The 12,940-nt window shown below is 39.7% G+C and overlaps 1 protein-coding gene across 1 annotated transcript in view; it reads left to right on the top strand.

The window, feature by feature from the left end:
- The first annotated feature begins 3,734 nt into the window (after positions 1–3,734).
- med13b (mediator complex subunit 13b) overlaps positions 3,735–12,940 on the top strand; it is a 29,515-nt gene continuing 20,309 nt past the window's right edge. Inside the window, exons 1-4 of the mRNA XM_066662540.1 lie at positions 3,735–4,420; positions 6,458–6,692; positions 8,085–8,253; positions 10,745–10,890. Coding sequence (XP_066518637.1) covers positions 4,355–4,420; positions 6,458–6,692; positions 8,085–8,253; positions 10,745–10,890 — 616 coding nt within the window. The 5' untranslated portion in view covers positions 3,735–4,354. The remainder of the gene's footprint in view (positions 4,421–6,457; positions 6,693–8,084; positions 8,254–10,744; positions 10,891–12,940) is intronic.

The raw sequence follows: 12,940 nt of genomic DNA on the forward strand, positions 1-12,940 counted from the left end.
ATCTCAGCAAATACATAGAAATGGTCCACTATTTGCAGACAAATTGACATGATTAGGTAGGATCCCTGCAGAGGATGTGTTTCTTACTTGCATTCACTTTCACAAAGGAGAATGCCTGTCATTTTTATAGAAGTGTGCACATTTCTGCATACAATACACAATACAGGAACATACAGTAACATAAATTTCCCTTTTTCAGGTGTTGGATGCTTCATTCCTAACCCAGATGACAAAGTTATCTTGAAATTCACCACTTGGTAATAAGAGGAGGCCACGACGTTAGTGTATAACTCACAGAGGGTCTTTTACTGGAATTTATTTGAAATGTGAAAAAGCCATTGATTTGAAATATCAAATATATATATATATATATATATATATATGGATCATTAAAAAAGCTTCATGTAACATATCAGTCTTGATCGTGAACTTACTTTCACAGGAGTTACACAGAAATCATTACACAAGCTCTTTATATATATATATATGGATCATTAAAAAAGCTTCATGTAGCATATCAGTCTTGATCGTGAACTTACTTTCACAGGAGTTACACAGAAATCATTACACAAGCTCTTTTGCTAAATAACGCTCTTCCTCCATTTACCTTTACATACTCACTATTACAGAAGTTATATTACCAAACACCATTACAAACCATTTATAAGAAGTGCCACTCCCAAACAGTTTTTGTTGTTATGCAGTATTCTGGCAAAGTGTGTTGTACTCCTTTGTATCATTAGTGTTCCCTCGCCATATACATTACACAAATGCATCAAACAACCACTAGGAATCCCTTCAAACAAATGAATTAATCTGCTTTTCAATGCATACATTGATGAAACAGAGCACTGACCAAAAGAATGTTATGCTAGCTGGCACTTTCCAATCACACTGTGCCACAAACTGTGTAAGTGCTAGCCAATGTGGGCATCTCTTATTGGGTATAACAGGATTAAGCAGTTAGCGTTCTCTTCCTAGTGTGCTAAACTCTCCAATGATGTTGTTAGTGGCTGTAAATAATTGTATTAATTAATAACAGAATGCAGTTGCTGGCTTCCCATGTCTTTGTGAAAGCATGTATTGGCCTTTGTGTGTTTTTCCGCTGCATGGTACCTACTCTGCTCGACTCTACTCAATATTTGGTGCCTGGTAGGTTTTCCACTATACAGCTCCCAACTGATGCCTGATGACATCATAAAACACAACAGGAACAGTACGCTTTGGAAACTACAACAATGGTGGCACTAATTTTAAGCACTATTTCACTATTCACAGTTTGGTGTATAGTTATTTCTTGCCATGTTGCACTCTCCAGCTCTCACTGGATTTGTTCCTCGGCCACCAATACCAGGTTTGTTTGCATCTTTTCAAAAGACCATAGCATAATTTTATGAGCTGCTGTTAAAAACAAATGTGATCTCTACTGTAGCTTGGAGATTTTAAAAATGGGAAATTTGTGCTGGAATAACTGCATTTAGTCGTGATTGACAAGTCTCTCTGGCCAATCACCGCTCTGCAAGGTTTACATGTCAGGTTTAGTCCCTACTCAGTTCACTCGGAACCTCGAGCAAGCAGGTACTAAAAATTTACTCAGTTCCATATACCAGATAACAAATGGAAACGCGAAGAAGCCAAGTAGAGCTGAGTGGAATCAAGTACCATGCAGTAAAAAAAAAATAAAAATAAAAAAAATAAAAAAAACCTGGGTAGCACTGTGCTCTGGGACAGACCTAACAAACAGATGGAAGAGGCAATAGCTAAAAATTGATTAGAAAAAAGACATTTAACTATGTAATTTAATATGTGATTTCTGGAGCGCCTGAACTGCAAGCAACACCTGGTCTGCATTCTTGTCCCTAGCACTTTTCAAAGCAAAGTCACACCCATGATCATGAACATTAATCTTCTTTGGTTCCTTTGGTATGACAAGTTTAAATAGCTTAGCAGCTTTTAAAAACATCTGCTTTGGCAACAAAACTGTTGGGATTTCACACATATATCCTTAATAGAAAAGGTGACGTAAGTACCAGTGATAAAGTATCAGTGGTAAAGAAGAAGCCCTGGGTTTGCTGGATAAAAATAATTTAAAAAAATATTGTAGTGAAAATGTATGTATTAAATCACTCTTCAGCACACAAAGAACTAACCTCACAAAACACTCTGGGTCACACAGATAATGTAATAATACATTGTTTACCTGGTTGTGTCAAGTACAGAGAAACTGTGTCTAAGTGAAAGCAAGGCCTTAATTTTTGTTAGAACACTGGAGAGGTTGAACAGGAACTTCAAGGTTATTTATCAGCTTTGTGCTCAGGGGCATCATTAAACTGGGAGAGGAAAGGGTCTTCCCCAAACTTTGGCTTCAAAGTTGGAAGCATAGATTTTTATTATTATCAAACTGGATTCATACCAGTTTTTGGCTGAACTTTTTTTTTTTTTGCTTAACACAATTATTATTCATTCATTGTCTGTAACCGCTTATCCAGTTCAGTGTCACGGTACACAATTATTAGTGGTCTTGAATTCCACCATGTAAGATAAACTGACCATATCATGGTCACGCACTCACACAACTGGAGCAGGGGGCTGCCAACCAGTTTGGGGGTTAGGTGCCTAGGGGTGGGGGTGGGGGTACACTCCACATGTAGAAAGTGGGAGCATTTTTTTTTTTTTTTATGTACTACTGTTTGTGTTAATCCCCACCTCGGTCCACTGTGTGTGAGGAGCTTGGTGTGTTCTGCCCATGTCTGTGTGTGTTTCCACCAGATGCTCCATTTTCCTCCCACGGTTCAAATACTGTTTGTAGGTGAATTGGCTGTATAACATTGGCTAGAGTTGTGCATCTGTGTCAGTGTATGATGCCCTATCATTAACTGAACCCTGTCCAGGGTATTTTCCTGCCTTGCAAACAGTAATTGCAGATGGGTTCTGGTCCGAACCCCAGAACCCTGAACAGACTAAAACTTTTACAGATTAATAAATGTTTGTGTCATAATCACTGAAAGAAGATGTACCCAGCTATGGTTTGACTTCTCTTACCATTGATGCCTGAATTCATATCCAGCATTGTTTGGAGCCTCTCAGGGATATTCCGTCTTAGTAAAATTGTATGGGAATGGTTTATTAAGAGGGAGGCAAGATTACATTCTTACTTAATTAATGGCTACAACCTTGAAGGCGGCAGAGTGGTACTCAACCACCAGTCCTGTGGAAGTAGCTCCAGTGTAGTAGTGATTTCTGGGCAAGCATCTCTGCAAGAAGCAACAAACTAATTTGAAGTTTGTATGCAAATGAATTATGATATGAAATTGCACAATATATTAAGATTGTTTAACAATCTGATTGGCTCTATCATAGATACAGAGGTCAAAGTCCTCAAATTCTTCTTTCTGCACTTGTTTTCCACCTCTATTTTATATCTACATTGCAACATCCAAGCATGCAGACTACAAATGTGAATACTGTTTTTCTAATATTTTTCTCAACCAAAACACTAAAATGGGCCTCATTTTGTACACATTGTCTAATTTATCTGCTCAACGTACCATATATGAGCCCTTTGTAGTTCTTCAATCAAAGACTGCAGTCCATTTGATGCTTTGTATACTTTATTTAGCACCTTTTCATCCTGTTCTTCAATGGTCAGGTTCTCAGGTTTCGACTCCTGAGTCGATTCATCAGTTCCTCACTCGAGTCCAAGCGCCGCCAAGCGGAGCTTAAAGAGTTGTGTCCCTGCGGCCGCCATTAAAGGATACGAGCCGTGTTTCAAACAAGAAAAAAAAAACCCACAGAGACTGCCGAGAAGTGGAGCCCCGTTTCGGTTTTACACTGTGTTTACAGACGGGGTTTTAACACGTATTTTATGAAGCGTTTCCAGCGTGTCCGCGCCGGTCTGGAAGAGCGTGAGAAGAAGAGTGGAGCCGCGTCGGGAGACGGGTGTTATTTTTTAAATTAGTGAACACTTTTTCTTCGACTTGGCTGGGGGCAGTCGGTTAGCAGGCTGGCTAACGGGAGCTGGGCCACAGAGCTAAGGCTAGTGGCTCTGTAAAGGGGGAGGGGTGAGCTGAGCTGAGCGCTAGCTTTGACGACTGAGTTAATCTCAGCGTCGTGTTTTAATGAGAGTGAGTGGGTTTTTTTAATGTGGCCAGCTCTCGGGCGGCGGAGTGGATGTGAGAGAAGAAGAGGACGGAAGAGTTACGGTTATCTGAACGCCGCTGACCGGGGTTGTGTTGAGAGAGCCGGACTGAGGGGGTTACTCTGAGGCGGTCTTCGTCCCTGTTTTACCCGCAGTAACCAGCCCGCTGTGAGTGGAGCTTTGTGAGACGATGGGCAGACTGACCGGGCCCTGAGGATGAGTTCTTGTTTCGTTCCGAACGGCGCCAGCCTCGAGGACTGCCACTCCAACCTCTTCTGTCTGGTGAGAAATTTCAGTGCTATTAAACCCAAACAACAGCCAAGAGAAAGCTGAGCTTAGCCGCCTGGAATTAGCTTCTTATTCTAACTGTCCGTTCCACCTTAAATGCTGCAGCAGTTACGTTCTGGCGCCTGCTGCTGAAAAGGCGAATCTCCAGATTCACATACAGCGTTTACAACAGCGCTACAACACACACAGCCATACAACATGAACGTACACAATCATACAACAACACTCTGCCATACAACACCAGCGCTAACTTTAGGTCGTAGGCTTCAGCCGTCTCTCCATTTAAGGTGGAGTTGAAACCATTACAAAATGAAGCCTCATGCATAACATACTCAAAGCCAAACAGCGATACACACTAACTTTAACTCATAGGCTTGTGATACTGCTCAGTTTAAGGTGGAAATGATAATTCGAATAAGTAGCATTAGCCAATTTTTGCTTAACGCGAAATGCATATAAAGCAAAATAAAACAATGTTGCTAACTCGTTAGCGTTCAGGTTTGCAGCGGCTAAACCGTTTAAAGTGGAGATGAGAATTGGGCTAAGCAGCTAATTTCAGATTCATTCAGAATACTATAACAGACATATCAAGAGCGACCCTAGCGTTAGCATGACTGCAACTGCTGCAGCATTTAAGGTGGAGCGGAGAATTGCTTGGCCGCCCTACAGTGTCCACGACCTCCGTGAAAGTAGCGGACGAGGCCTGTTGAGCTTAGCCAACAAACATAACACTGAACGAGAGAGAAAGCACGGGTTCATGTAGACGGTGTTAGCGATCCGCTCCACGGCGATGTGTTTGTTTGGGTTAGTTAATGATCTGTCGTGTGTTTCGTGTTGGTTGACTCTCCTGAGGATCTCAGCCGATCTCGTTGTAAACAATGGCAGCTGAAGTTGCAGTCGTATGCGAAAGTTTGGACGGTCCTGGTCAAATACATGCTAACCCAGCATCTACAGGGAACAAAGTTTTAACTACGGATTTTCTTCATTTAATATTGTATTTTGGGTTTTATTTTTAATTATTGTTTCGCTTAAAATAATGTAGCAAGATAAATGTATATAAACTGCAATGTCTAATGCATAGGCCATGTTGTATGCTCTGTTTTCCCAATTATTTGAACAGTAACTATGCATTGGGGGCTGTGTATTTGTAGATGTTCATTTGTCTTCATGTAGAAAATTCACAAAACGTCATTTGACATGTGTTGTCCAAACTTCTGCATACAACAACACTACGAGTGAACAATTTGGTGTTCAGATGTAGGTGGAATCTTCAGGAAGGGACCACCCATTGGCATTCCATAACTCAAAAAAAAAGAAAAATTAATAATAATTCCATAATATGAGATGAGATGAAGATGCTGTGACTCCTTAAACATTCTAGATGCGAGACTCGCTAGATGACAAACACTGTCATGATCAGATTAACAGTTTTTAAAACTGATGCCCATTTAACCGGTAATGAACTGAATGAAGTGTAATCTGCTTTTTGCATAGTAGTATACATTGGTTACAGTGTTTAAGGTATTCATGTAAATCCCTTGCTGTAACCCATTTAAATGCATCTTTTAGCCCTGCCCAACATAAATGTCTGACTTCCTAGTTATTCAAAAATATGTCTTTCTAATGTGGAAACGTGGGCATGTTTTTCTGTTTTCAGTAGAACGTTTCCTGCTTGATGAAAACATTTCTAGTCAGATTGTCTGGTGTAACTGGAAATTGCCCCAACTTTATTGTGGCTGATAGGAGGAGACAGTAGACTGATGCTAAGAATGTAAATCTTTCCATAATTGGATTGTAAGAAAACTATCATTAAGTGCTCATGCTCAGATGGTTGTGCATGTTCACTTTATAGCAGACACATACTTCAGGGTGTGCTTACAGTTTGTTCTAATATCAGCTTATTGATTTATGTGCCAGTTGTCTGCATTCTGCAGGACATTTACAATTATGCTGTGTTTTACGTTGTTGTATACCTTAATTACCACATTGAAACATTACCTGTCCCTCTGTTTCCCCTATCTTTGACCTCAGGCTGACCTCACAGGCATCAAATGGAAGTGCTTTGTATGGCAAGGCCCCTCCTCGTCTCCCATTCTTTTTCCAGTGACTGAGGAGGACCCCATCCTTTGCAGCTTCAGCCGATGCCTGAAGGCAGACGTGCTGAGCGTGTGGCGGCGGCACCAGACGCCTGGTCGGCGTGAGCTTTGGCTTTTCTGGTGGGGTGACGACCCCAACTTTGCCGAGCTCATCCACCATGAACTCTCAAGTATGCTTTTGTCCTTTTCCTTTCTACAGCTCAGTACTGTCACTAAAAATCACATCTCACTAAGCCATGAGGCCAACACAGTAGAACAAAGGCCACCATTAATATGTTAAGCAACTTTAAGAAAAAACCCTTTTGTACAGAAAGTCTTGCTGCATGGCCACTGCTGATTTTAGAGAGGTCAGTTTGTGTACAGCTTGCCAGCTGCATGTCAGAACATTCAGCTGCTGGTTTTCCACATTCAGTAGTCAAACTGTGCACGAGTTCCTCATCATTAAGTTGGGAGAGTTGAGCTTTTGTAAATAGCTCACGGGTGTTTGCGCTCGCTTGCTAGTGAGATCATGTTTCTTAGTGCAGCTGTGCTGAACCCACCACAGTTTTCATTTAAGGAATGAAAAACTTACAGATGCAGTTAGCTCTCTCTTGCTGTTTGGGACATAAATCTCAGTTTATAAATCAGCTGAGGCCGACCTTTACCTGTTGTTCTGTGAGCTCCTGATCTCTGTACTCATTATGCACTATGATTGCTTGCAGAGGCATGAAAGCAGCTCATAATCTATGAAATCTTTCATGGGCAGCTTTTTCAAATAGATTAGTGTAGTGCATGTCTGCCATTTCTGCATTCTTCCAAAGCTTGGATTTGACCTTCACTCTTGAATCCAAGTTTGGCCATAAGTTTTAGTCTTTTTTGTCAGACACATCCAATTTCTTCAGTTAAGATTTGGGTTTAATGCCTTGCTGTTATCAGTTTTATATATTTGCAATTTTCAGCAACTGTCTCACTCAGTTTAGAACAGTGTTCTGCTGTATTTGTCATATGTGACACATCTAAAAGTTCTCATTTAAAGTTAATTAAAAATTCTCATTTTGTATAAATAAGTTGGAACCCATGGATTTGTAGAATTGTTTTAACCAGAATTAGAAAAGGGATTGTATGAACAAAAATGGTGGTTCCAAAGGTTTCAACAGTGCAGTACAAGCTTTGTGGCTTCTTCTCAGCATAAGAACTCGTAGGCTGGTGTGAGGTAATAACTAAAAATGCCAAACAGACATGGTGAATGTTTTACTGTGTTTGGTCTTGTGGTGGTGTTGTTAAGAACAACAGGACTCCACATAAGTATCTCATAACCGTGTCATTATCAGGTATTATGATCTGAAACAAAGTGCAGCAGTAAGTCTAGGGAGAGAATGGTGGAAATGTTCTTTGAAAATGGAACAGACACTTTTTTGTTTTCTTCTAGATTTGTGCTAGAGCCCTTCACATAGTCCGTGGTTTACATGCTCATCTTCTGGTACTTTAATCACACACTGTGGTTAAGAACTTGCTAGGAGTTGTGTGTGTGCTAGAAAGTGTTGTGACCCTGAAACTGATGCCAACATTTTTTCTTCCATCAGGTAACGAAGATGGGGTGTGGGAAAGTGGTCTTACCTATGAATGTCGCACGCTTCTCTTCAAAGCCATTCACAACCTCCTGGAGCGCTGCCTCCTGAACCGGTGCTTTGTACGCATCGGCAAGTGGTTTGTGAAACCCTACGAGAAGGATGAAAAACCCATCAGCAAGAGGTAAATAACCACCAGCACTCTCTACTTGAGAAGTGGAAAAAGCTGTTGTGACAGTGGGTTTGTGGTTACCATTCTTACTCTATGACCATGTGACTGCATTTAATTAACTGCTGTGTTAAATGTTTCTGATAAACAAACAAACATTATTTTTGTATTGCAGAATTAGATTCACAGATTAATTCTTGTTTGGCAGTTTAGCAATTATTTGAGCAGTGCTGTCACACAAACTTAAAGCTCTCAATGTTTATATTTATCATTGCCAGTAAACAACAGTTTGAGTTGGCAGTTTCTTTGTTTTTACGTTTACTCTGCTTTTAAATAAGTTTTGGTTAGCTTGTGCCCTTATAAATGTGCCTATACTGTGGCTTTGATGTATGTTAGTGGGTGCTAATATTAATGATTGCTACACATGATGCAGGTAAATGATTACCTGTTGAATGTACTACAGTCAGTAACAAGAATGTGTTGAAATTCAGCATAGCTTTTAATTATGAATAACACACATCAAACGAGGAGCCAGATGTCTGTTGAATGTTAACACCACCTCATTTCAAGCCACAGTGAACGTCACTGTTATTTTAAAATTATTAAAACAAAGATTTCTAAATTGTAAAAAACATTATAATTATGCAGGGAATGATAGGCCTATGGCTTAACACAAACAAAAAAAGGCCTAATGAGGAAATTAACCAAATAACATCACAACAGTGTCACTGTGAGGCCACATGGTAAATTCATGAACTGATGTTTCAGTAAGAAAAGCAAAAGTCCTTTAGATGGAACCATATTTAATTCTATATGATCCCAGCTGGCTAGGAATCTGCCCCTAGTTTGGAAGCTAGGAAATCACCTCAACTTTGTATGTTTGTCATGTAATTATTTCTGTTATAAGTGCTTAACCGCATTTTCAACAGAAATGTCCAGTTTTGTCAAGTGCAAGTCAGATGAACCATAACCTTGTTCAAACAAAACTGAGCAGTGAGGTTAGTTCTTCTGCTCAAATTGACAAAAACTTAATTTGCTCCCTCAGGACTGAGGTGTTGAGTTGTGTTTATGGTTATAAGAATGTGTCAAAAATAGCCCCTCAACTTCCTGCTCTGGGCGTGCTCTCTAGGCTGCAGACACTGTTAAGGATGCATGCGCTGGAAAATGTGACTGCTTTCTCTCTGTTTGCTTTCATAAAGTGTTGTTTGTTTTATTATTACTTCATTTTGTTTGGTTACTTAGAAATCCTTGTGTTTGTGGTGTGAAGTTTACACCCGCAAGCTTAACAGGAATCAGCATTTCACTCTTAAACATGTAACAGTCTTAATTTGCCAGGCCAGTGGCAGTCTTGAGTTCTTAACAATTTGTTAAACTAGGAGTGTTATTCCAGGACGATAATTTGAAGTGCTTTGATTCCTTAAGCAAAGCAACAAACAGGATGGTGTAGCCTGATCTCAGGCTGCGTTGAACACTGCAGGGCTGCAAACAAGCTTTGAAGTGCCATCTGTTTGTGTCGAGTTTGTGGTGCTGAGTTGGTAGCGCGCCTTAATGGCACTCCACGCAGTGCTCAGCAGACATATGAGGAATGCAGACTTCCCCCAACCTATGTCTCTCTCTCTCTCTCTCTCTCTGGCTCTCTCTCTCTGTCTCTCTCACTCTCATAAGACGTGTGAGCACCCTGTGGCTATGCACCTCTATTGGTGAAATAGCATAATAAAAAAAAAGCCTTTCTTATGTATAATATATTTTTGTGTTGGCAGATATTGTAATATTAGTTTACTGAATGTTGCATCCTGGACTCTAGGTTCAGGAACACATACCTATAAAGGTAACACGAGCAGAGGTTAGACTGAGGCCTAATGCAAACATTCACACATTTATGTAAATTAAGTTTTGTTGTGATTTATTAAAAAATGTATTTGTATGAATACAGAAGCATTGATTTAGAAAATCTTTGACCACAAGAAAATATAAAACATAGTCAAAAAGCGCTGCAGGAGGTTATTCATCTCGGTATAAATATCAGTAGCACTGTGATGCAGAAACTGAGCACAGAGTTGAAGCAGAGGCATTCTAAAGGACTGACAGCAGAATGTGAGTTTATTCAGTGCACAGACATCTGTAATTTAAAACCTGACACAGATTCAAATTCCATTTTCTGTCAGAAAATAAAAGCTTTAAAAGCAAGAAATCTAGTGCTTGTGGATTCTGAGTTGTTGTGGCATGGCAGTGCCATTGGTTCGGAAATGTTCATATCCGACTAAACTCCATTGCCTTTTCTAAACAAAGTGTGTGTGTGTATAGAAAAACAATATAGTATAAAGTAAATTCCACTATAAGTATGCTACACTGAGTACACGTGATAATTCTTTGTTGTGACATCAGTATTTCATTCCTTGAAAAAGATTTCCTCTTGTCCTCAGTAATCTGATAAATTAATCGTCTTAATAGTCATCTCTTTTTATCCTGGGTTGTTTTTAATTTATTTTTTTATTTCTTTTTAAAGCGAACATCTGTCCTGCGCATTCACCTTTTTTCTGCATGGAGACAGCAATGTGTGCACCAGTGTGGAGATCAACCAACACCAGCCTGTCTACCTGCTGAGTGAGGAGCACATGACCCTGGCACAGCAGAGCAGCAGGCCAGTGCAAGGTAAGACCATTCCTTTCACACAGCCTGATCAGTACATGATATCCACTCAAGGCAAGGCCTTTTTTTTCTTCTTCTTTATAGTTTTGACACAAATATTCAGTAATATTAGATATATTTAATTGTTAAAATATTAAAAAACAGAAAGAAAATTGCATGCATACTTTCTATTTTTATAACCCACAAATGTCTGGAGGAAAACAAGGGGTTCTGCAAACCAGGTTCATTGGAAAGTGTGACTCATTGTAAGAGTTTTCTGAGACCTGTGATAATTCTAGGTGACAGTATCAGTTATTGGTGCAGTCAAAATAATACTGCTACACTCAGTAGCATTTAATACTGAGAGTAATTGAGTGTGTACTGCCATGCCCTTTTGTCTAAAGGAGTAAGAAAATTATGCTGACTGCATGGAGTGATAAAGCTGATGTGGGTGAATTGAACATATTCTCAAGTGAGCAGTTTTAAAAACATTTATCCTGTTCTGAGTTGAAACAGACGCTTTTTTCATTTTTACGTTTTGTTTAAAAAACACAAAATGTTGATAGTTGCAGCCCTTTCCTTTCAGATTTTTGCTTATTTTTGTTAGCATCACTCCAAAGCCATAAAACCCCAGAAGAGGTGTACTTTGTAAGCTGTTAATTGAAAGAAATTGAGTTGAAAAATTAGATTTGCATGAGGATTGTGAAGTTATTTTACTGCTTGATCTTATGTCAATCGTTCTTTAAGAGTAATGAAGACATTGCTGGCTTTGTTAAAACTCTATGGGCAACTAAGATTCTTACCACAATCTAATAGTTGTGCTAACAAGTTGAGCTTCAGCAGATGATAATCAGTCTGAATGTGCTACAGCACACAGCATTTTAAGATTTTCAAGAACGTGTCACCTAATTGTTAAGAGGATTATGTGTTACTGTTGTTATCCTTTAGATAAGCACAGCTCACAATAAACACTGTTTACTTACAAAGCTGGAAGGGTATCACGGATTCATGCTGATTAGAAGCTGATATTTTGAATGCCATAATTCACTGATAGCTGATGACTGATTAGGTTCAAGCTAGAGGTTTATGGGTTGTACTACAGTGAATTGTGCACCTCTACAGCCATTAAGAAACTAGGAAAAAACTAAGTACTACTGCTTTAAATCTAACAATGTCTGTACCTCTGAGCTGGAATAGAATTTTAAGAATAATGGTAATAACTCTAGGGCTTTGTTAATTATATCCCTGACCATTTTAACTGTATCTGAGAGCTGTGTGCATGCAGTCTTGCAGATGTGCTGAATTATCTCACCAGTTATCACTTATTAATTGTCTCAAATTCCACCCTTTCTCACAAGTCTCCCCTGTTTACACACTATGCCACCAGCACTGGGAGAGTGAAGGCAAAGACTTTCACCAAGACAGATGATGACAATCCACTACTATTGTAGTTCCACTAAACTGTTTACTGTGATTAAAGATAACACAAACTATTCAGAGTTGTCACATCAGCTGACGGACACCCATGCTAACTAGAACCATGGGCAGTAAAGGGGGAGGAAGGAGGGGGCTGTCTTAGCACCATTGGCCTCGTTCTCTGGGTGTGTAAGACTCCAGGCCTTGCATATTATATAAAATTATTGGAAGTCCTGTGAATTTGCTTTTTTGCAAAGAAAGAAAAGGCTTAAATGGATTTACTTTATCGAAATGCTCTAGGTAGCACAGTCTTGTGAACAGATTAGTACGCTATAGTGCTAAAATAGTATTAATCAAACAAGATGGTGACTTCAAATTTCATAGCTCTTTTGCTGTCTCCCTAAGGCTGCTAGCAGTCTGTCTGGTGGCAGGCGTGTTTTTCCCCCTGCGCTCAAGGGCATAATAATGGCAGAGTTACAGCATCATGCTGATCCTTCTGGGACTCTCCTGCCTGCTTTGCCGCTAGTCATTAACTCAGTACAGACCCACTCTGGCACTGATGAGGTGTACTCCAGCTACACACTTACAGCTAAATTACATCACCGTTGCCTTTTGTGGCATTCATATTGATTTATTTTTTTACATTTGTCCTTTTGTC

This window comes from Hoplias malabaricus, chromosome 1 (assembly GCF_029633855.1).
Source record: "Hoplias malabaricus isolate fHopMal1 chromosome 1, fHopMal1.hap1, whole genome shotgun sequence".
Taxonomy (NCBI): Eukaryota; Metazoa; Chordata; class Actinopteri; order Characiformes; family Erythrinidae; genus Hoplias; species Hoplias malabaricus.